Below are 22,792 nucleotides of genomic sequence, written 5' to 3' on the forward strand. Positions count from 1 at the left end.
TCGCGCGTTTCAACCTTAGCTGCAATTTTCATCTTTCTCGACTTAATCTGTTGTCTGAAACTCTCCCGCTGGCGCAGAACATCTCGTTGTAAAAGAATGGAATAACATGCTACAACTCCTGCGATGCTCCGGGAGATACAAAAGCTCGGCTACTTTGTATTGTTCACTCGAGATAACACGTAGATTTCATGCTTCGCAATGCGTCTGCGAGGTGGCAAAGCCTATTTCCCATGACGAATTCAAAAGGCACCTTCAGCAATGTATGCCTACTCAATCGCAAGGTGAAAATATAGGTCAGTGTTCATGTAAGTTGCAATAACGAATGGAAGATTGCTCACATCGAATACAAGCTGTTGCCTTTTCTGGAGGACCAGATTCAACGTGTCTCTTATATCACCTCAAGCATCTGACTGATAATAACGTCTTCGGGGATCATAAACAAACTGAGGCTGTTGCAGTGACAATAGACCATAGACTACAAGCCGCCTCAAGTCAAATGTCTGAGAAATGTGCCAGCATTGCTGCCTCCCTGAAAGTCAAGCATCTAGTATACAAGATTCCGTGGGGTGTTGCTCCCTTCCCGTCGATTCCCTCTTCTGGGGCTCCTTTCGAGAATATTGCTCGCGAAGCAAGATATCATCAGCTTCTCTCGGCTATGAGAAATGAGGCAATCTCCACGATCGCATTCGGCCACCATGCGGACGACCAGGTTGAGACCGCACTTCTCCGCATTGCACGGGGAAGTACTGAGGTCGGGCTTGCGGGTATGCGTCCACGACGTCTGTGGGGTATGGGATTTGGTACCGGCCCTGAGAACCTGGGGTGGGCTGGACAAGACGGAATGAGCCGCTGGATTATTCGACCGTTACTGGGTTTCCCGAAAGTAAGTCCGAACTGTGATTAAACCCAAGCCAGCTAACTCATAGAGCTCAATACGTGCGGATCCGCAGGAGAGGCTTATAGCTACTTGCCAATCAGCTGGGTTGGAGTACGTCGTCGATAAGACGAACTTTCAGCCTGATGTCGCGCTTCGAAATCAGGTTCGACGTGAGCTCGGATCTCCGGTCAGCACACATTCAACTTAATGAATTCATCTCGCCGATGCCTTGCTTGCATTACAGGGTAGCCTCGCCGAGAGAACAAAGGTGCTGCTGGATATAGCTGCAGGAGTGGCAACCTCCGATGATAGGGCTCAGCAAGTGCAAGTCACTCACCAAGAAGATGGCCCCACTTCGCTCGCACAATTGAGGTCTGCCATTGAATCGGTATCTGACTTCGTCGACAGACTTAACCACGAAGGTATTCTCTGCTCGTCCTGGGATGAAGCGATGTGCTCAATCTGTGCTCGCGAATCTAGCATCCATTCAGTTGGAGAAGTGTTTGCGCTCTTCTCCACCATCCACTATCCTTCTCTCGAAAGATACATTCTCGCGCGTGACAGACAGATCGGTCCGATTCGAGATTATTCGGCGTGTTCTACGGTTCGTATCCCCCTTTCCCTGGGGTTCTATACGAGCCGAAGCCGGCCGTCGGACGGACAGCTTACAACGAATATCAGACACCTTAATTGGGACTAGAGAATGCTCGACCAAGCGCTCAAATAAGGACTGTCCGTCTGTTATACCCGATAGGAAGTTCGTCGCAGGTGGTGGTGTCGTGTGGACTCCGGTTTATATTACTCATGATGCAAAGATGAAATTTACTGGAAAAGGGAAGTCAATTTTCAAGGAACTGGGGTGGTTAGCTTCTCGCCAGTCTCCGATTCGGCGCTACGGTGACTCTGCGGCGAAGTCTCTGGAACTTGATATTACGAAGTCAATTTATACCGCACTCTCACAAGGTCGTTCTTTGGAAATTCTTTACGACAATCGATTTCTGCTTTACATCCGTCCTTGGTTATTCCCGCCATATGTCATCGACGCGCTTAATCAGATTTCCGACCAGTGCGGCGAGATCTCAGAACGTCAAGCGCCAGTCAGAGTTCTTATAACTGCACACACGCGGTTTTTTCTCCCAAGTGTCATCCTGCGAACAACGGACGCTCAACCAATGCTTCGTCTAAACGGAGATCACTGTTCGCAGGGACAGGAGATACAGGAGGTTAAGTGTTTGCGTGAACACGAACACGAGATCGCGTGTCTTTTGCCTGATGGTTCTACGAGAACACAATCCACTATGGGCGAGAACAATAAGGACGGAACGCACCCGGCTTGTGATCACGAAGCCGTCCGGATAAAATACATCCGACTACTGGATGCAGATACTCCGTACGAATACTCGCCTCGTATACTGACGTGACACTGCTTTACGTTTGTGAAATCGGCCAGGGTGTCTGGGGCATCCTGATAATGTTCGCGGTCTAGCAATGTGCCAGCGATGACACAGTTATCTTGTGAACTCCCCGTCCCTGACGCCATACTCTTGGAACGAGACACTGACGCCAATGCCTTAGATAGGGGACAGATCTGTACATGGCCAGTGTCGGTGGCACTTCGTCTTCGCTTCAAGATGAAAGCACCTGTGCATCATGAACGGAATTCAATTCCATAAGGCAATGCCTCGCGCAGTTTTGCATTTCTGGACCTTTTCAGTGCTTTTCTCATGAGCAATAATGCGCCTAATTCTGTGTCGAAGACACGCTCGCCGCTTTTACTGCGGTCTTATAGCTGATGCCAACAATTTGGGCGAGAGACGGATTCGACCTGCGGAAGGCCTTCCGGATTTAGTGGCCGATCTTTACCGTATGTGGTAACACCGACTTCCTTTTCGGAGTCTATTGGTTGTTCCCACGGCCCCTTTTCATCAATGTCTACTTGCCCAGACAAAATTTGGCTTGCGTACGTTATACGAGCAAAGTTGTTCGAGTATAGTTAGGTGGCGAAGTGACAAAGTATGTTTACGTTCGAGGTGTCGAAGACCCAACTCGTGCCGACTTCCAAGGCTTCCAGTTGAGGCACTCTTCTTTGTGATAGAAGGCCATTGAGGCGGAAGCTCGGACTCCTAAATGTCTTATCAAATCGGGAGGGAAAGGCATGCAGTTCTGTATCTAACGAATTACAATCAAGTCGATCCTTTGGGCCCACTTCGCCGAATGTATACCATAGCTTGCGGTGTGATCTAGACAATTGAATCAGACTGTTTTGTTCTTTGCGTTTATTACAAGTCTGTTAACAATACTGGTACTTTACAATAGCATAGAACATACTTCTTCCGAAGCGATCGTAAGCTTGGAAACGTGTACATCAGGTCATGGAACATGCGTAAGCGAACTAGAGAGACTAAACATAGCTTCTATCTACTGAGCCGCGGTTGTGGGGAGAGGGATTTATGTGGTACAGTGGAACAGTATCTCTATGTCATCAACGGCCATCAATTGTGCATAATATAGATGTGCTTCTCGAGACCAGTAATGGGTTTCCACAATTAGGTAGAGAAGTACCTAACCACTATGGATAAATGTCCTTCTCCCAATAAGCAACGGAACTATCGTCTCTTGAATCTCCGAGTCGCTCGCGTGTGTCGTCTCTTCGCCTCTTTCCCAGGGAAGAAGCTGCAGCTGTTTGACGTGTATGCTTTGAGCTGGAGCCGGATGTGTACCAGTGCCGATAGCGTTCATATGCTACATGAAGTCTGTTTTTGGCTATTTGTGTTAGGAGGCGATTCAAGTCGAGCGAAAGTGGTTCGACTTCCTCAGGTGAGTCTACGTCCAATGCTTCGAGCCATAGGTCTGAGAGACGTTCTTGGAAGGATTCGAGAGTTGATGTGATTTCGAGAGTCGTGTCTGTGCTAGGCACTGTAAATTCCTGTAAGCACAGTGATTAGTTGTGAATCGGCAGTCTGGGGCTACGTCTGCTTAACCTACATAATGTGTTGTAGGTACACATTTGGCACTCTAAGTGACAAGCACGTCAGTTACTCCAATTAGCCGGACAATCAGAAATTGAGGTCATACCAAGTCACGTTCATAAATTTCAAATATACAAGTCAACGATTCAAACCACGTATGTCCATCGAACACAACAGGTTTTGAACAGTCATATAAATCAAGTCCTGTAGTGATATCTTCCAGGTAGTTACACCAAGCCCAAGAGTTTCCAAGGAACACGTCATCTTCTTTTGGATGAGCAGCAGGCTTCTTGTATCCGTTATCCTCGATCACTTGAACGAGTAGAATGCCAATGATGGACGGCAACAAGAAAAGTTTCTTCACTTTATCCTTGATTGCAGCTAAGGATTGTTGGACACACGTCTCCACAGCAAAGGTTGGGCCAGAGTTATTATTTATGATGAGTAAGTCTCCGACGAGACGGTACCTTTCCTTCTCATCTGTGCTACCCTGTAACAAGCTGGACACAGTGTTGGTGTAGCAACAGTATGTAGGATCCGAATCGTCTTCGCCTTCAATAGCCTGGATTTCTTTGATTGAATTACGAAATGCGTCGACAAAAACGTCGACTATGCAGCTTTGGATTGCTCCTGAATACGTGACGTGCACCTCGTTCTTTTGGATGTCATATATGAATCTGAGTTGAGTATATGCACATGTGAATAATATCATACAGTTAGGAACCTAACGTAACAATAAGAATTACGAGGCACTCACTTCTGGACCTCTCTGATCTTTCCTGAATCCTGGTCTTCTTCATCATATACGTCTTCCAGCTCCACGCCCTTGAAAGTCTAACGGTAGTCATACAAATCAGACATACAGTAAATAAGCTACACAGGCAGGCGAGAAGGGGGAGACAGACATAAGCAAATGGTTGGATATGCACGTCCGTCACACTCTGTTCTTTCCATTTCGCATATCCATCCCCGGTAGATGGAATTCTAGGCTTAGACATCTTCTACCGAAACCGAAAGAACAGCAGAAGTGCACATATAATGGAGGGCGAGAAACACAATGCGAGATAGGTTTCATTTTGACCGCCGAGCGCAGCATATGGATAGGAGTAATAGGAGTGGAGGATAACTTTTATGCGGCGCGCAGTGGCTCGTCGCTGCGGTTTGTGCAAAGTAGCAAGGAAAGAAGAAATATTCGGAAATCGTCTAGGTCTAAAAATATTGTTCCCTTCCTTTATTGGTCAAGTCATAGAAATCACGTTCAACTTCAACTTCAACTGTCGTGGCCGTGCTTATCCATTTGGTCATGTACTAGATAGAGTCTTCCACTGTTCCAGCTCAGTAAGAAAACACTGTATATTTCGCGGTTCAATTCAATGTTCAACAAGCAGTCTATCATACTTAAATACTATACGGGGAACCACCACATTACATGCATACAACTCCTCCAATCGTTTCGCGACAGAAGTATGGCAAGAGAAGAAAAACGAGGAAAATTCATGAGGAAGCGTAACCAGTAAGCTGTAAGAGATACTAAGTACAGTTGGTAGAAATACTACGAAGCGGTCAACTAAAAATCGATTCAAATCAAGAAGGAAATTTAAAGGATCAGGCAAAAAGACTACGCTATTGAAAGTGAAAAAAGGGTGACTAAAGCATCGTCAAAGCTATCAGAAACCGACTGTGTAAGCAAAATTCGTGGAAGGATGTGTCAATACATATACAGGAAATGCTCGGGGTCGATTCAGAACAAGCGATAGTTCACGTCCGTTCAGAATCAAGTACGACGACAGGTGAGGACATGACAAATCCAAGGAGGGTCCTTGCGCATGCGGATGTAAAAAGAAGATGGTGGAGCGATACAAGATGGGTTCTTCTGTTGGTGTCGTTCGATGTTCTTGGTGTTGCATAAAAAAGAGGAATAGGAAAAGTTAATTAAGATGATGAGACGATGTGTTAAAAAAGAAAACGAAATCAAGGGTGGGTCAGACGTTCGAAAAGAATAGATAAAGAAGACGGTCAGTCATTCAGCAGAGAGCGCGAGGACTGGGAGCAGGGACTTTGTGGCATCGTACAGATTTAGCAAAAAACTGTGAGAAAAAACGGAAGACCACTTGGTTAAAAATGAGTTTGATCATGAAACGCCCCATCCGAACTTCCACCTCCACCCCAAAAACGATTCTTCGATTTCCTAGTAGCTTCAAGCGAATATTTGGTTCCATAACGGGGTGTGAAAGTGACGCGAACGTGCGTCGCACCACAAATGAGTACCGCAGCCGCTCTAAACCCTAACAATTGTTCATTATCAAAAGTTACCAACATAGCCCTGGCCTCCGGCATTGACGGGTACAGGACTCGGGTTACGCATGATATTGCTCTGAACAGCTGCATATTGCGAATTCATCTGCAGGGGTAGCATCTGGCCGGGCATCCCGAGATGTTGTGAGTACGGATTAGGCATCGCAAATGGATGTTGCTGGGATAGCTGTGGCTGTGGAGATTGAGATTGCGAGGGCGGGGAACCCGGAGACTGTACTTGTGCTTGTGCGGTTTGTTGTTGCATCTTCTGCATGGATTGCAGCTGCATGAGAAGATGAGTTAAATACAATCAAGACACATGAGTCATTTATTACGTACCTCATAAAATGCAAAGTCCTGCAGGAGCGATGTTCTCGCTGGATGAGTGAAGAAAATACGGAGCATTTCTTGCCCTGCATCGGGCAGGAGCTCTTGCGTGTCGCGACTGTTCGTCACCGGTTTGCGCTCTTGCGTGTTACTGTTTTGTATGGCAAGTTACAAATTTGTCAACCTCCGTCGATATCGCAGACACGAGACAGAAGAAAGACAATAGAAGGGAGGACATGGTTTGAGCCTTTACTTACTTGAGCTTAATGTGACGCAAGTTCGCATTCGGAATGTCGCGGACAAAGATCCAGCGGACCTTGAACACGCCTTTCCACTTGTCAGACGCCCAGACTGTACTACTGCGAGTGTAATCGACCTAAAAGAAACAGCACCTCTGATTAGATGATAATGCCAATACCGAGATTAAGACAGAACTTACAGGCGTCATCATCTCTGCCATGCCGCAGAAGTGACCGCTAGCATTGACACTGAAAAAGAGATAGATGGGTCCGCGACCGGCTGTTTCTTTGAATGCCTTATCCAGGCGCTTGTTACCAGGATCCGTGGAGCTCCAAATCTCATACTTCAGAGATTTATGGACGTCATCCTCTGTATAAGACTTGATGACGAAAAACCGGGCCTGTGATGAATGTTAATCAATCAAACATAACGTCACTCAGCCAATTAAACGTACGAAAGCTGGCTTGCAATCGAAGGTAGGAGGATTGTAGCCTTTCGCTGCGATGAGCGACGGAACGTCAAGAGGAGCAGTAATAAATCCTGGGTTGTGCTGCGGCCCGCCGACATTAAGTCCGCCCTGAGCCTGAACTTGCGCATTCTGCCCGCCGACTGGAGAAGCGAGTCCAAGGCGCCGTGGGTCCTGTTGACCAAGATACTGTGCAGGAACAGGTGGATTCGGTGGCAGACCTGATGCATCGTAATTACCGCGGGCAGCGTATTGCAAGTTCGGGTTAGATGTGCGCGAAGCAAGAACACGTTCTTTCTGCTCCCACGGGTCGTTCGAGCTACGCTGCGTCTGCTGACCAAAGCCGTTTCCGTGTCCAACACTTGGGACGTTCGTTCCGGCACTGCTTGGTCCGCTCTTAATACTGCCGCTGTCAATGTCTGTGACTAGCTGCAATTTGTCCGGTCCTCCGCGTTGACCTATGCTTATACCAAGTCCATTACCGGTACCGTTCCCATTTCCAGTAGCATTATCGGTACGGCGCAAACCAGACCCTTGACCAATCTGACCAACATGTTGTTGTTGGTTCAAACGGGGAGGAAGACCACCCTGGCCGGAACCACCGTTCGCGAAGTTCTGGTTCTGCTGCTGAGCAAGATTGCCACCGGAAATCTCGAGCGCCGAAAGCGCGCGCTGCACGTCATCGATTGCACTCGAACCATTATTATTATTACCATATTTCCATTCATTGGCGTTATTATTCACGCTCCACGGTGAGTTACGGCCCACTGATGAAGTCGGCGTGTAATTGCCCGACGATTGACCGTAGACGTTTTGGTTCTGGTTCTGTTGTTGTTGTTGCTGCTGCTGTACTTGTTGTTGAAGAAGGGCATAGTGGTAATCATCATCGTTGTGACGCTCTTCCTCTTGAAAATCTTCTTCATTATCAACTGGACTAGGCGGCGACTGAGAGGAAGCAGCATGAGATCGTTCCATAGTGGCTTGAAGCGTACCCGAGCGGCGCAAGTTCACCGCCATGCGACGGGGTGCTCCGCCAGCCGCACCGTACGTCAGAGATTGGTTGCGCCTTACATTGACTTCAGCAGGGGGAGGTGAGACAGTGTGCGGAGGGAAAGAAGGCGACAACGGTGAATGTCCCTGTGAAGAACCAGACTGGTTTTCGACGACGTGAGCATAATGCGACATATCGTGTGCATCAAGACGCTAGAATGAATGTACGAAGGCATTTAGTCAGATATCATTGATAATTACGGAGTTAATAATAATATGATGCAACTACCTCGTCACCGTTCCATTGACGCACGTCGTTCTCCCACTCTTCTTCCTCGCCTTCATGGCCCTGCTCGGCAGCGATTGCGGCCAGGCTGTTCATTGTTCTGGGCGTCAGAGTACCACCTTGACGGTTTTGATTACTGCGCGGAAATGCTGCGGGTTGCCAATTTTTAGTCAGATTCTAAAAACTAAGACCTCCGTTAATTATGCATACCCCTATTGTACCGCGTTGGCAAGGAGCTCTGACGATGCAGACCGGCGTTTTTCTCGCCTATGGCACCTATGCCGCCGACCCAGTCTTGGTCAACGACTTCATCGTCGTTCCAGACCTGGTGTTGCTGGACCTCTTCGGACGGCAGGAGCCTTGAGCCGGCTCGGGCAGCACGGGATGCGGCTGATATAGTGTGAACACGTCGGACGCCGGCTGCGGGCGGAGAGCTGGGCGGAATGGGTGGTGGAGAAACTGGGCGATTGGACATCGTGTGCAAGTTATGTCGTAGATCAAAGCCAATGCCTTTTCTCAAAATGCTTGAGATTGTCAGTCAATTGACTTGAAGGGACAAAGTATGGATGAAAGCGATTGCAGTGAGATGTCGTAGACTAGTCAACTAGGGCAAGGATAGGGCAAGAGGTAAGGAGGACGAGAAAGCAAGAGAAGGGAGGCACGGAGATGAAGGCTGTTGTCAAGCGGTGTCACCGAGTCTGTGCCGGCACAGTGTCGGACTCTTGCTCACGGGATCTAAAGTCGGACCTGGAAATTGTCGCTATGAGCAAAGTGAGATGGGCTCGCGACGACGGGTTATGGGCGATGAACAGGATGGGTGAGTCGTTTAAGATGGCACGGCAAGGAATGAGACGGAAGAGGGCGAGCCGAGACGGGAGAAACGCCAAAAAACTAGAGTCACATCATTACGACATGTGCTCCTATGCACGCACGTAAACAAAAGCAAGCAATATTTCTAATAAGCATTAACCTTTCATCCCTCCCGTCGCCTCGCGCTTCCAGCAAGCTATTCATTCCCGACAATTCAGCGGAACTTCCTATTCCATCCCCTCGTCGCTTCGATGAACCATCGCGAGGTCAGGAAATTCGTAATCGAAATTCTCAGAATTGTGATGGACAGGCGGGAATTAAGATATGGTTAACCAACCCACAATGCATACAAACACCAGATAAGGCATGTGACTCTCACACTTACACGCGTCCGTAACGCAACAACCGACTCCGAACTCGTTCTTAACGTTCAGTAGGTCCATCTCCTCCTCCTCGTACCTCAACGTGGAAGGTGTCGCGCAGTTTGGTCTGACTGCTCTAATACATTCAAGGGTATTCGTAATTAGCCGCCGTCCGCGTCTGCTTCGGAGACGCGGTCAAACAAAGTGGATCGTTCGTCATGTCCATCCTCTCTGAAAGACAGAAGGATGAACTGTAAGCATCCACATGTATTTAATCGATCCGTCGGCTTTCTCATCACGCGCTTTTTGCTGTTGCAGACACAAGTCCATCCTCGAATACCTCCATTCCCAGAATTTCACCGAAGCCTACAGTGCGCTTAAGAGCGAAGCAAATGTTGACTATACCCCTGATCCCAAATCCAAATATGCCCTCCTACTCGAGAAGAAGTGGACTAGTGTCATTCGATTGCAGAAGAAGGTGTGTTCTCTATGCACGTCAATTATGTGTGCTAAACGCGTATGGATTATGTTGATATCAACCATTCAATGTTGCACGCGTTCTTCAATCGATCACGTTATACGCGTTTGTGGAACAGATTATGGACCTAGAGAACCGCAATGCCGCGCTGCAAGAGGAGGTATCGATGTCTCCCGCCAAACGCGCCGCGTCGCAGACCGACTGGGTACCACGAGCACCAGCAGGTCGCGTTTTGACTGGCCACAGGGGCGAGATCACCAAAGTCACGTTTCATCCCGCGTACTCTCTACTTGCTTCCGCAAGCAATGACGCAACCATCAAAATCTGGGATTGGGAGACGGGAGAATATGAGCGCACTCTCAAGGGCCATACACGAGCCGTAAACGACGTAGATTTTGACTCGAAAGGCAACCTCCTTGGTACGTACATCCTTTGTTACATCTAATTTGTATGCGGCTCGGTTGAGGTGATAATTCAACATGAACTCTGTAGCATCTTGTTCTGCTGATTTATTCATCAAGATCTGGGACACTCAAAACGACTGGAAAAATATAAAGACCATGCCTGGTCACGATCATAGCATTTCATCTGTTCGATTTATGCCAGGAGATGATTTCATTGTCAGTGCCGGGAGGGATCGAACAATACGAGTGTGGAACGTCGCTCTAGGGTACGTGGTCGAACCACCAACATTTTTTCTCCATCAGGTCTTTATAATTGATATGCAGGCATCAAGTACGGTTATTATCCGGACACGGCGAATGGGTTCGGTGTGTTGCCCCTTCGGATGACGGCCGGTTACTTGCAAGCTGTTCAAACGATCACGTTGGTGTATCGGTTTTGCTTTTGTGCGTCTATGCTAATAACTGTTCTCTATTGTAGACTGGGCGTATATGGGATTATCAATCTGGAGAAACCAAAATCGAGTTGCGAGGACACGAAAACGTCATAGAGACAATTGTTTTTGCACCTACAAATGCATATCCACCAATACGAGAATTAGGCGGTCTGACTGCTGACCGGTCAAAACTACCAGGATTGTACGCCGCAACAGGCGGGCGTGATAAATTTATCAAATTGTGGGATACGTCAACTGGACAGCTTATTCGTAACCTTGTTAGTTTCCGACCTGTTTTTGTTCCGCTTTTTATTACATGTACTGAAGGGCCTGCGCACAGCCGGGTCATGATAATTGGGTACGCGCGCTTGTATTCCACCCGACAGGGAAGTTCCTGCTTTCGTGCTCCGATGACAAGACGATCCGAGTGTGGGAGCTTGCGACCGGGCGGTGTATCAAAACGGTCGAAGCTCATGGGCATTTTGTGCAGAGCATGGCGTGGGGACGAGCGACGACTGGCGGAGTGAGGCCAAACGGCACGGACGGTGCTCCAGATAGCAGGGGAGAAGACGAAAAGCGAGTGAATGTGGTCGCTACGGGAAGCGTCGATCAGACTATCAAAGTCTGGACGCCCTAGCAGCGTTACGTCCGAATTCGCGCGCTCAGGATCGTCTTGCCGTGTTCTCCTTATTTTCTTGCTTTGCCAATGCTTTGCCATCGCCCGGGTGGTGTCTCTGCCTAGTCCTAATCGGGAGCTATGCGTGCGGCACACACCTACACTTTCCCATCTGGAATTCGAAGCGTCGTGGAGAAGACCGTTGAGGCCATCCCAAATAGGCCGTTGCTTTGTAGCGCTCGTTGGGTGGGCACACTTCCGAATCCCTTGATGGATTTGTGATAGCCAAGTAACGCTGACTGTGTTCTCCTATCACGTATCATTGACGGTTTCTATTCCCGCTGGTGCAGGTGTCGACGCGCTTGCATTGGAGAGCAACGGCAACGAGATCATCGTCCCAGCAACCCACGTATAGATATATCCACCGTTCCTTATTTTTCGCAATTTCGTTTCGTCGCAACCAAGGTGTATACTGACGGTCCACATTCGTTCTTCTTCATTTCGGTCCATCACATCTCAGTCTTCTTTCATTCTTTACTCAGATTTTTCTCTGTCTTTTCTTTTCTACCCTTTTTTCTGTTTTTCTGTTTTTCTGTTTTTCTGTTTTTCCGATGCAAGTACTGCTTTGCACATGATGCTTTTTGTTGATGTTGTTTGTTAATTCAGTCTTAGCTAATGCGCGTCTAGGTAATGCGGAGGTAAGGGTAGGTGTACTAGTATACGATGTAGAAGCACAAATGGCAACGTTTTCCTTATATCGAATGTTCTTTGGAGCGGATTGGGTAGTGAGAGATGGGTTGATGGAGAAGACTGAGATTGGATATTGTGCCGGATCTGAGTGTGCCTGGCGAGCCGGAGTTGCCGCTGAAGATGCTCCTGTGGAGACGGGCGGTGTTGCCTTGTTGAGGGCATACGGACGAGTGACAATTGAGGAGTTGCGGGGGGCGAGATTGGGGAGAGACAAGGACAATAAGATCTGGGAGGGAATGGAAGTGCGCACGTGGGGGACAGCCGTGTTGGTGGACAGATATTACCCGAGAATAAAATAAATACAGCATCACGCGTCACAGACCCTGGCAGACCCTGGACTAATTTGAGAGATCTGGCGAGGACTGAGATTACATATTTCATCTACACCCGCACCGCATCCACGGGTGCATCCTACCGTCTCGATCTCCCTCTTTCTTGTCTTTCCGTACAATACTTATTATCCATCTCTCTCCATCTCTTGCCCTCTTTCTTCGTCTTTCCGCCACCTCTCTCTCCTCACATCCCATTGCATTACACAATGGTGGCAGACAACTCCTCCGTCCAGTGTGCCCAGGCCGGCCAACGTCCATCTACCTCCGCCTTCACTCGCCCCTTCCCGCCTCCTGCTCTCGTGGGCGTCCCGCTCCCGTATATTCTCGAACAACTCCATAATCTCGCAGTAACATACTGGGACAAGCCGCAAACCGCGGACTGCACAATCAGTGAGTATACTCTCTGGACTTCGTATTGTGAGAGCGGTTGGCTCATCTATGCGCGTCAACGCGCCTGTAGTCGTGCCCATCGTCCCTCAGCGCCACTTCGCGCGTAATTCTACAGATTGTTCTTCTAATAACATATTTGGCCCTTCCGGCTCGGGTCGACTAGCGACAGAGCCAGTACCGCCCATGACGCGGCCAACACGAATGACCAGCAAGGTACTTTCGCCTTGCACCCCATTTCTAGCCTATTATGGTTTACTTACGTGTATCGTTCCCTTTCAGCTACACCTCGACTATTTGCTAGCACAGTCTTCCCTTTTCCGAGACCTCTTCAGCGGGAGACCGCTATCAGAGTCCATGGCACCCACGTGTCCCGACTCACCCAATACGCCGCCCGCTCTCCCACGTGTCGCCCTCCCTCCGCACAGGCGACCGCACATCATGCCGTCAGTGCCATCACATCCCATCGTATATCTTCCGCTTCCGGACCCGTCGTCTTTCCCACACCTCGTACACTTCATGTACTTTGGTACGTTTGAGGTGCTTGAAAGCGCACTTGATGCAGGCACCGTACAATGGGCGGATGTTGTAAGAAATGTGGAATATCTTGGTATGCGCTCGCGCGTAAAGGCCTTCCTTGGGCGGTGGTATTCGCAGCGAATGGGTCCGGGTGTCCCGCCAATTGTTTGTGGAGACGATGGTGATGAGCTTGGGTATGGGAGCGACTTCGAAGAGGACGAGTCGAGTTCGGATGAAGAAGATGAGGATGCGTACTCAGACTTTGATGACGACGATTCAGACGCCTCGTTATCGGACACGGATGGTTCGCTTGAGACGCTCGTTGATGACGAACCCCTTTCTGCGCTCTCGAGTAAAACGAGCTGCGATGATGTGCGTATGATGGACATGAGCATTGAAGACGAACCTCCACGAGGCCGTTCACGCACGCGAAATTCACCCAGAGCAGCAACGTTCTCGCCCGTGCGTAAGCATCGATCATGATCCGATGGTTGTCCTCTCCGTCTCTCCATGTCTCCGTCCCTCACCCGACGTAATTGACTCCGCCTCCTATACGCATAACGCCTGCATTCTTCGGTTCCGCGATGCGGCTTTTTTCTTCGTTTTAATTTTCGGCGCCGGAAGATTTTGTTCGCACTTCGTCACCGCGCTGCTGCTCTTGTTTAATCAACCACACGTCTATCCGTGTCCGCTGCTGGACCTGCACACGTTCCTTTATACCGACTCGACGTCGTCGCCGGGCGATCGCGCATTTTCGTCCTCTCGCTCCTTCATCCTTCGACAGGTACACTACCTCTCTTGACGAGTTCAGCCCTTAGCTTCTCCCACCGTTATTGGTCACTGAACCGGGCTGCATCTCGCATATGATGGACTTACGTTTCAATTTCACTTCGAAACTGTGAACCTCTTCGTTCATTTCCCTCAGGGGTCCTTTAACTTATCCGATCCAAAAAGTTCTTTCTTTTTCTTTTCTTGTTCCGTTTTTTTCGTAATCTTTATTCGATTTCAATTTTCTCTTCAATTTTTCTTGTTTTTGTTTCTTTCCCGAAATTCTCTCTTCTCTCGCAACTTCGCAATTTTTCACCCTTCCACATGCTTCGATTCATGTGTCTCTCTATCCTCTATCCCGCCTGTAGAACTATAGTTTACTGGAACTATTTCACTCTCTTTCTAACTAACAACCTCCTCTTTTTCCACACCTTCGACCGGAATTTATAAAAACAAAGAACTCCGTGTAATGAATGTAAACTTGTGTATGTAGATATACCACGACGTACTTCTATTAAATTCAAACAAAATGTAAATCCGCGAAAAGGCTAAACTTGTGGGAGGCATCGGAACTGAAAGGCGGATGTACGGAACGGAACGAGCCGATTCTTTTTTTTGAGCTAATATAAATCAGTAGCGTAGTTTCATACCAAACGGAGCCACTTTCTTTATCGCGCGAAACAAGTAGAGTGTACATTCTACATTCTTGAGTTTAATAATTAGTGAACTCGCGTTTGCCTCGTGTTGGACACGTTCAGAGTTAACTGCTAACATCTCAAAGAAAAGACAAAACAGAGTGGAATTCAGTACATAGTTGGTTTTGACGAAAAGGCTGAGATTATACAAAATATACAAACGCAGATACACACATGAATATGTATAGGTGCACTGAATTAGACATTATACTTAATTATAATACAGCCCGACGGACCAGACGAAGAGAAAAATTAAATTAAATTATTATCAATAACATAACATAACGTTTAATGTGGCATTAAACTTTTATTGCGCGTGAGTTTAGGCGTAGGTAGGACGAGTGCGCCGCCACTAATAGATAGTAATGCAGGAAGATGCTTGTATAGCGCTGGATCAACTCGTGGTGGATTGCCTGCTCTGTTCCGTTTGCTTTTTTATACGTGTAGACGGCCATTTCGGTTGTCTCGGCCAAGAATAAGCACGCACATAGTATGATAGTATTAGTAAAAGAAAAGTATGTCAAATATGATTAACATTAGTGATTGCTGATTTTTTTTCGACTCTGAAAATACTTGATAAAAGTAGAAAATGGTACAAGAGATCTGATTAGAATAGGAGACGAAACCTATCTTTATGTGATGGTTACAAATATTAATAGTAATGTTTTAGACATAGTTTCGTAGGTGCTTATATGCACAAATATTAGATTAGAACATGATAAGTGTCACTGGTTTGGGAACTCGAATTTGTCTATCTTTCGCAGGGTTTCATGAGCAACTTCACCACGATTTCAACGAAAAGTATGTAAATTGCTACAAAACCAAAGTAAATCGGGCATGTAAACGGATGACATGAAGTTAGTATGATCTAAGACACTAAATATATCGATACATCGACTTATACCGGATGCTTGAGCTCCGGACATCTCGGGTCGCAGGCAACATTGCACAACGCACAACGACGTCTGCTTGGCAAAGACGGTCACAAAAGCATGCGTGCAGAGCACGGACGCAGGTAGGCACGAAAGGCTTCCCTTGTTTGGTCGAGACTCGAAAGAAAGACAAGCCGTGGACCAGACGTATCTTCACGCAGATCTTCGGACGTCACATGCACGGTACTTAACTCGCAGAGAAGAGAGCACAGTAGATGAGGAGAATAAAGGAAATCTCATCTCGAATGATTATTGGTATGCAGGACGCGACTTTTTGGCAAAGACGCCGTTCTGGGGGAGGGGAGTTGGGAGGCGCTAGTCAATCGTAATTGAGCCAGGCAAGATTCAACGTAGAGAACGCATCTCTGCGCACTCGTCGTGCTGGGATCCAGGGTGGTTTCGAATCGATCTCAGGCATCCCTTCAGATCCCTGGCTGTTCATCTTGGTCAGTCGTGAACTACCGATAGAGCGGGTGATACGGATAGATATGAAAGGATAAACAGACTAGTCTGCACGGGTATGAGCTTGATTAGTGCGAGATACGATGACTTAAGATCTGGAGTCTCCTTGCAATCTTGAGCTAGGTCTTCAAAAGGGGAAGAGGGTGGAAGGAATGGAGGTGATTTCGTAAACAAAGGCTTAGAGAAAGGAAATCGAAGAGTGATAAAAGGCAAATGATCAAAAGATGAAAAAGGTAATAGGAGAGCCAAATGATTCCTCAAAGAAAATAACGTCATCAGAAGACGCACCTTAGATTCTCGTAGATTTTCTTTCGTATCTGTTGCTCTTGTTGAGGGTGGAAGAGGAGTTTCGAGATGAGATTGGAATGGACAATCGGATTTGTCAGGTAAGGAGGGGTTGAGGGGGATAGATGGAGATCCGGCATGAAGGTGGATCTGGAATGCATGCGTGAAGAGAGAAGAGGGGCAGGACGATCATTTAATTTTAATGATCCTCCCTTATCGTTATTTCTTTGCTTGTTGTTCCATGCTCGAAAGGGGCTGGGGTCCGAAGTTAGATTTTGTCAGCGAATGGAATCTGAGGACGCCGCAGAGGCACGGATCGACCGAATTATTCAGGCCTAAGCACTACGAAAATACATGCATATAAAGCCAGTTGCTGGAGACATGTCCTCCAATCCTTCTTGATTTACAGTTATTTTCGGTGTCCTCGAAATTGAGTACTCTAAGAACCTAGAATTCGAGTGCCACAGAGACAGTGTGCCGATAGTATCCCAGTTGCGCATCATTCAGTCGTTGCACTTTAAGCAACCTGCGAGACATGGAAATACAACAGAATAAGCAAGATGCGTTCTGGAGAGAATCGATCTGTTGGAGCCTTGGAGGAGAAGGAGGACCCAATTGAAGATGCGCTCTTGTGAACGAATCTAGAGAATAAGCCGAACCAGGTGACGTGCTAGCCCCTAATCAGCGCTTCTTCAAAGCCAGATTCAACTTTGTTCTGAACGCATCTTGAATGATGCCGTAACCCCCACTCAGAGATGTCGAGTTCGAGAAGAACAGAATCGATCTTGTGTTTTCATATGGCTATTGAAGGGTTAGCCAGCTTAGTTAGCATTGCTCGTGCGCCAGTTCACCCAGATCCACTAATGAGACTCGGATCTGGTGGTGTAGGGCAGATAGGGTCAGGTGCATCTCATCTTATTGTGCGGCACAGCGTCTGATGTCAATCCATTCGAACAGATGAGATCGAGTGCATGCTTGAGAGGGGAATGCTCAAAAAAATGCAGACGGCGTGACAGGGCTTGCCTATTCCCTCAAAAGCAAGTCGCTTGGCACCTGAGTTACTCCGCTCAGCCGTAGACTCGGACTCGGGTTCGGGAGTACGGGAGTAGATATTAGTAAAGGCCGGTCGTCGCAAAGCATCCGTAAATACGTACGCTCTTGTTTTCTACCTGTAAGAGGATCATTTGGCTGCCAGTGGTGGTAGATTCGCTAGATTAATTATGGCAACGCCTCAATGCCCAAGTGGGTAATGCACAATTACAGTAAAGCGAGAGACGATACGAGGATTGATACCGAGGCGCGTTGATGCCTGCCCCCGGTGATAGAAGCTGCGCCTCCTTGCAACAGTTCGACACCGAGCAGACGCTTCGTTGATGCGGTAGTGCTTTGTCTCAATGTTGTCGTCGTTTGCTGGTCCAATTGATGGCAATTATAGCCGCCGCTTGCGACTTCGCTTCCGTTCATTCTGTTACGGCGTCCTCCACCAGATGACGTCGCGCGGCGAAGAGGACGGGCTCGACGGCCAATAAACGGCTGCAGCACGTCTGTAGGCGCTGGTCAATGCGCCCTGAGTATGCCCATAATGGAGCACATGCGGCTGCTGTTCGTTTCCTCCACCGGAGCGGCTCCATCCAACGTCCGGGCAAACTTACTCTTGTGCCCCATCCACCACCACCGTCTCAGCGACAATGGCCCTCCAGTCGCCCCTCGCAGCACCCGCTGCACCTCACTCACAACGACAGGCACAGACGTTTGAGTTTACGAAGCGCAAGAAATGGACGGATATTTTGGTCTCCGAACTACCCGACACCGTCCTTCTTATCTTGGACACCGACAAAGAAATTCAATACGTCGGCCCAAATACAACTGACCTCCTCGGCTGGCAGGTGGAAGAATTAGTGGACACGGACGTCCTGGACATCGTCAACGGTAAGCTAGTGATTTACGCGATATTCGTCTTACTAATTGAATTTCAATTTGTGAAGACGACGATAAGAGACATTTTAACAACCACCTTCAAAATAGTTTGAGCTCTCGGCAAGACCTTTCTTGTCACGCTCGCTTGAAATGCAAGCCAGTTGATGAAGAGAAACAAGACAGCCAGAAGGAACTACTTTTCGAAGTTCGAGGGCATGCATTATATACTCCGAATGACAATGAGTGTAAATGTTTCCTCGTCGTAGCGAAGCCATACCCTAGCAGGAACATGGCAGTGTATGTGACGACCTTCCTACCATACTAAAACACTCATTGACAAGAGGGTTCCTATAGTCTGAATACTTTTCTGGAGCTGAAAATCGAGAACGAGAGACTTACGCAGCGTCTTAAAGAACTGAAAGCGCAACAGGATCTTCTGCCTGCATCCGCTGACGAACATGCTGCTTCAGCTCCGTTGACTACAATGACTCAATTCTCCGGATTCGAGTTTGCCCGACCTCCGAGTAGTGCATCGCAGTCTCCTCTCTCTGGTAGCGCGGCCGGCGGCATTGGCACTATACATACCGGATTCGTACATTCTACTTTACCAAATACAAACCCCAGAGATGACGACAGTGAGGACGGAAGCAAGAGAAAGAAGGTATGGTATAGTCTCATTAATTTTAAGTACCAATTATTTCTAACGTATTTCTCCGTGCCTACGTCCAGGTCAAGAAAACTAATGTACCTGCACAGCAATATGTCTGCGTTACCTGCGGGAGAACCGACTCGCCGGAATGGCGCAAGGGTCCAAAGGGACCGAAGACACTATGCAATGCATGCGGTCTTCGTTGGGCCAAGCGTTCAAAGCAAACAGACGACGTGCCTATTCCGTACGTTCAAGGTGGACAAGGATCACGAGAAGGTCACGACGGAGGGCGTCCATCTACATCAGCGTCTTCGAGTTCTGGAAGAGGAGGGCGAGGAGCACCGGTACCGAACGCTGCGTTATCCGTAACGCCAACCGAACCACCACCTTCTTCGAGTGGGCCGCCTAAGCAGCACCAGCAGCAAGGACGTTACGATACGCACGTGTCGGCTGCTTCGCCCACGCATACGACGTTCGCTCCGACACCAATTGCACCGGCGCCACCTAACCCCGGAGCCCATTATGGTATGCATGTAGGCATACCTATGTCCGCGCACCCTCAGAACGCCGCGATTCAACCTTCACCGACTTCAGCTGTAGCACACCCTTTCTCACAGGCGCGGACGCAGGAACAGTATCATCAGGCCATGTATGACCAGCAGCAGCATCATCATTATTCGTGGCCGCCGATGAACCAGCACCGAGATGGGGGATATGGTTACTAAGTTCGTTGAGGACGCGGCGTTTCCTTTTTCTTGTCAGAAAGGGATTCCCTTCTTTCTTTTCTCGGAGATATTTTCTTGTTCAGTATGTTTCATTTCTTGATGTTTTGATGCGTTTGCGGAATCTCTTTCCGGGATTCGGGGACTCGGACCGGGAGGAAACTTAAGAAAAGATACATTGAATGTATAATTTTGATCGTTCTGTAAACTGCTCGACCTTAGTAGTGCAACTTGTAATTCAGGCGTGTTTGATTCCGTTATATGCAGAAGACGATACAGACGATCCGTGGTGATGCAAAGAAATTCGACTTCTTCAATTTCGAGAAAATATTTATGGCCAGATTGTTCATCTGTATGCTATGTATGCACTTAAATAAGCATTTAATAAACTAGAAATTTCCACACCGCGATCAAATAACCCAGGTAAAATCAATATTTCCAGCGAGAATATTACGCAAATAAGACAAGCAAGCAATTGATCCAGTGAATTGGAAAACACGATTACAATGCATTCTAAGAGGCGTCCTGTTCCATCGTCAACGCAGCGTCATCATCCCAGTCCCACATTTCCACTGTTCGTTCTACCCGTTGTCGCTCGAGCCCACGCGCTGTCCGACGTACTCGAACCATGACTTCGTGTTTAGTCGTAACTTCCGGTTGAACGTTCTCAACGTCCACGTCCATTTCTTTCTCTTCTTTTACTATGGTGCTGATGTCTTTGTCGAATTTAAGCCATGCTTGTGCCCATTCTCCTCTTCCGTCCGGCTCGCCAATAGGAAGTGTAGGTGGACGTTCATTGCCTTCGGGAATGGGCCGTCGAACCCGTTCCTTCACAGAGGACGCCTGTATATCATACGCATCCCATCGTTTCGGTTCAAAATTCCTTAACCGTGCATCTGCTTCAGAATGTCCATTTTCCGAACTACTCAATTCCACAGAACCACCTCCTGCTCCTCCCTTCCGTCGTCTTTTCGTACCTGTCCTCACCGAATGCTCCGTCCCCTCGTCCTCCGCATCACTACTTCCATGCACCGCGATCCTCACGCGCCATCGCAACTCCCGAGCAAGTGCACACGCATCCTTCACGCGATCCCCTGGTACAGCTTCTTTCGCTTCTTTGCGTCTTGCACCGTCGGTACTAGGCGCAGCGACGGCTGCGACTCCCGAAGAGGAAGACGAACGAGAGTCGGATTGTTCTATTAAGTGGACTTCGTTGATGAGGAAACGGGCGAGTGCTTCTAATGAAGAGAGGACGCGCGGAGAGAAGTCTTCGCGGGCTTTGAGGGATCGGAGGGATGCTTCTGCGACGTACCAACAGAGTCTAAATTAAATGAGAAATCAAATTAAGAAAGATGAGATGAGATGAGATGAGACGAGAAAAGTTGTTTGTTGCCATTGAGGATAGATTACGTACCTTGTGAAGAAAGGGAATTGGAATTTCTTGGGTACTCGAGTCGAGTTCTCAATCTCGCGTACGTGTAGTTCTAGGAAAAGTTCAGTGCTGGTTCAACAGCAAAGAAAACACGAAATAAGCTTACGTGTGGCAACGTTATATGAATGCAAGAAGTTCCCGCCAAAGACAATCGTGTCTACTGGTGTATATACGGCATGGATCCAGCCGGTCGGGATGATCATTGTATTGCCCTTTACAAGATCAACCTTGTACACAACATCAACGAGATCACCCAGCCAAGTGCTTGTTTGTAGCTCGGAACCAGACCATCGTTCATAAGCGGCGAGGTTAGCAGGCGTAGGTCGGATGAAGTAAAATGTCTTTGCACCACTGTGAATATGGTAATAAACCGAGGAGCCAGCGAAGTCAATGTGCCAATCTGTCCATGCTTTTGCAACTCCCATCAGGCTATAGAGTTGAACTTTAGGATAGGCGTGTCCAGGACCCCGTTTGTTTACAGGCCAGAACTTCTCCACCCAGTCCAGGTCACGTACGATACGTGGTGGGACGATTTGAGCTCCGAGAGGGGTTTCAGAGATTTCGAGAGAGATGACATTCCGTATACGGTCGCGAGAGTCTTCCGGTGTGTTGAAGTAGGCTGCCCATTTCCCAAGCGTGTAGCCCGGCGTGTTGGACTGCGTTGCGACGTCCATGACCTCCACTGGCGTTTGTTCGCCGACGATATGCGCTATGTCCGAGACGGTGAGACCTTCCGCAGGCATCGACATACCCAGACCCTCCGGATTTTCAATAAGCACAGGCTCTAACAGGGCATCCGGATTATGGTCTGCCCATTCAAGAGTTAGCTCGGCGCCTTTCATACGTTTGAACGGGTCGCGTGCAAACGCGCCCGCAGCCTCCTTCGCCTGAAGGAGCGCATGCCATTTGTCGGCGCCTGCAGCAGGGATACCATTATGTAGACTGGCATAGTCGCGTGCAGGTTTCTTGCGCGCCGACTTGCGTGCTGGCGGCTTCAACGTGATCGCGCGTTTCGGATCGGCGGCCAGACATGGTTTGCAGTACCTATACACATACATCTGTTCAACAAACCTCTTTTCGCCAGGCGTACTCAATGACTCAACACGCGCACCACTTGTCTATAGCTTCGAGGTCCCCACCTTCACCGACACATCGCCAGTGGTACCAGGTCTTGCACCGACCCTCACAGCGCACCCAGTCTTCTTTGGCAAGCGCAATCTCTGCGTTGTCTTCGTCATCATCCTTACATTGCGGACAGCGTTGCTTGTCAGTGTCCGCAGCAGAAGTAGCAGCAGTCTCAGCTGTTGGACTTGCAGCGTTGCTGCCTTTAGCACGTCGGCTAGATTTGCTAGACCTCATCGTTGTTGGCGCAGTAACAGTTACAGCGG

At 48.4% G+C, this 22,792-nt stretch overlaps 7 protein-coding genes across 7 annotated transcripts; 4 read left to right on the forward strand and 3 right to left on the reverse strand.

The window, feature by feature from the left end:
• Nucleotides 1–91: 91 nt before the first annotated feature.
• On the forward strand, nucleotides 92–1,875 carry FOMMEDRAFT_141347 (uncharacterized protein; the record flags this gene model as incomplete). The annotated part of the gene is made up of 5 exons (XM_007267580.1): nucleotides 92–293; nucleotides 351–883; nucleotides 951–1,064; nucleotides 1,122–1,299; nucleotides 1,358–1,875. Coding segments are annotated over exons 1-5 (1,530 nt in total), but the record flags the coding sequence as incomplete, so codon positions are not given.
• Nucleotides 1,876–2,074: 199 nt separating this feature from the next.
• On the reverse strand, nucleotides 2,075–4,844 carry FOMMEDRAFT_168738 (uncharacterized protein; the record flags this gene model as incomplete). Its single annotated transcript, XM_007267581.1, has 9 exons — nucleotides 2,075–2,795; nucleotides 2,842–3,000; nucleotides 3,084–3,117; nucleotides 3,206–3,226; nucleotides 3,448–3,803; nucleotides 3,863–3,892; nucleotides 3,953–4,523; nucleotides 4,604–4,680; nucleotides 4,752–4,844. 9 exons carry the CDS (start codon nucleotides 4,842–4,844, stop codon nucleotides 2,661–2,663), a joined length of 1,476 nt encoding a protein of 491 aa, XP_007267643.1. The 3' UTR covers nucleotides 2,075–2,660.
• A 387-nt stretch (nucleotides 4,845–5,231) lies between these two features.
• On the reverse strand, nucleotides 5,232–9,162 carry FOMMEDRAFT_109468 (YTH-domain-containing protein). The gene is made up of 7 exons (XM_007267582.1): nucleotides 8,661–9,162; nucleotides 8,454–8,599; nucleotides 7,163–8,377; nucleotides 6,908–7,108; nucleotides 6,726–6,844; nucleotides 6,481–6,619; nucleotides 5,232–6,424 (listed from the first exon to the last, which is right to left on the reverse strand). The coding sequence occupies exons 1-7, from the start codon at nucleotides 8,923–8,925 to the stop codon at nucleotides 6,149–6,151; spliced, it is 2,361 nt and encodes a 786-aa protein (XP_007267644.1). The 5' UTR covers nucleotides 8,926–9,162; the 3' UTR covers nucleotides 5,232–6,148.
• A 678-nt stretch (nucleotides 9,163–9,840) lies between these two features.
• On the forward strand, nucleotides 9,841–12,253 carry FOMMEDRAFT_124551 (dynein regulator; the record flags this gene model as incomplete). The annotated part of the gene is made up of 7 exons (XM_007267583.1): nucleotides 9,841–9,875; nucleotides 9,941–10,100; nucleotides 10,219–10,519; nucleotides 10,593–10,770; nucleotides 10,829–10,925; nucleotides 10,983–11,216; nucleotides 11,279–12,253. The coding sequence occupies 7 exons, from the start codon at nucleotides 9,841–9,843 to the stop codon at nucleotides 11,573–11,575; spliced, it is 1,302 nt and encodes a 433-aa protein (XP_007267645.1). The 3' UTR covers nucleotides 11,576–12,253.
• Nucleotides 12,254–12,842: 589 nt separating this feature from the next.
• On the forward strand, nucleotides 12,843–14,721 carry FOMMEDRAFT_109473 (uncharacterized protein; the record flags this gene model as incomplete). The annotated part of the gene is made up of 3 exons (XM_007267584.1): nucleotides 12,843–13,026; nucleotides 13,097–13,239; nucleotides 13,306–14,721. The coding sequence occupies 3 exons, from the start codon at nucleotides 12,843–12,845 to the stop codon at nucleotides 14,023–14,025; spliced, it is 1,047 nt and encodes a 348-aa protein (XP_007267646.1). The 3' UTR covers nucleotides 14,026–14,721.
• Nucleotides 14,722–18,372: 3,651 nt separating this feature from the next.
• Nucleotides 18,373–19,975, forward strand: FOMMEDRAFT_29301 (uncharacterized protein; the record flags this gene model as incomplete). Its single annotated transcript, XM_007267585.1, has 4 exons — nucleotides 18,373–18,613; nucleotides 18,670–18,898; nucleotides 18,956–19,262; nucleotides 19,331–19,975. 4 exons carry the CDS (start codon nucleotides 18,373–18,375, stop codon nucleotides 19,973–19,975), a joined length of 1,422 nt encoding a protein of 473 aa, XP_007267647.1.
• A 420-nt stretch (nucleotides 19,976–20,395) lies between these two features.
• Nucleotides 20,396–22,763, reverse strand: FOMMEDRAFT_141352 (Clavaminate synthase-like protein; the record flags this gene model as incomplete). The annotated part of the gene is made up of 4 exons (XM_007267586.1): nucleotides 20,396–21,293; nucleotides 21,387–21,456; nucleotides 21,511–22,448; nucleotides 22,516–22,763. The coding sequence occupies 4 exons, from the start codon at nucleotides 22,761–22,763 to the stop codon at nucleotides 20,486–20,488; spliced, it is 2,064 nt and encodes a 687-aa protein (XP_007267648.1). The 3' UTR covers nucleotides 20,396–20,485.
• Between the last annotated feature and the right edge of the window lie 29 nt (nucleotides 22,764–22,792).

The sequence above is a fragment of the Fomitiporia mediterranea genome (genome assembly GCF_000271605.1).
Source record: "Fomitiporia mediterranea MF3/22 unplaced genomic scaffold FOMMEscaffold_7, whole genome shotgun sequence".
Taxonomy (NCBI): Eukaryota; Fungi; Basidiomycota; class Agaricomycetes; order Hymenochaetales; family Hymenochaetaceae; genus Fomitiporia; species Fomitiporia mediterranea.

Bases quoted from the DNA above. Each gene is read 5' to 3' on its own strand.
- FOMMEDRAFT_109468 (XM_007267582.1), bottom strand. From the start codon at position 8,925: ATGTCCAATCGCCCAGTTTCTCCACCACCCATTCCGCCCAGCTCTCCG. The intron at 8,378-8,453 runs GTAGTTGCATCA...CATTCATTCTAG, and splicing joins GTCAATGGAACGGTGACGAG to CGTCTTGATGCACACGATAT. The intron at 7,109-7,162 runs GTACGTTTAATT...CATTCATCACAG, and splicing joins TCGATTGCAAGCCAGCTTTC to GCCCGGTTTTTCGTCATCAA.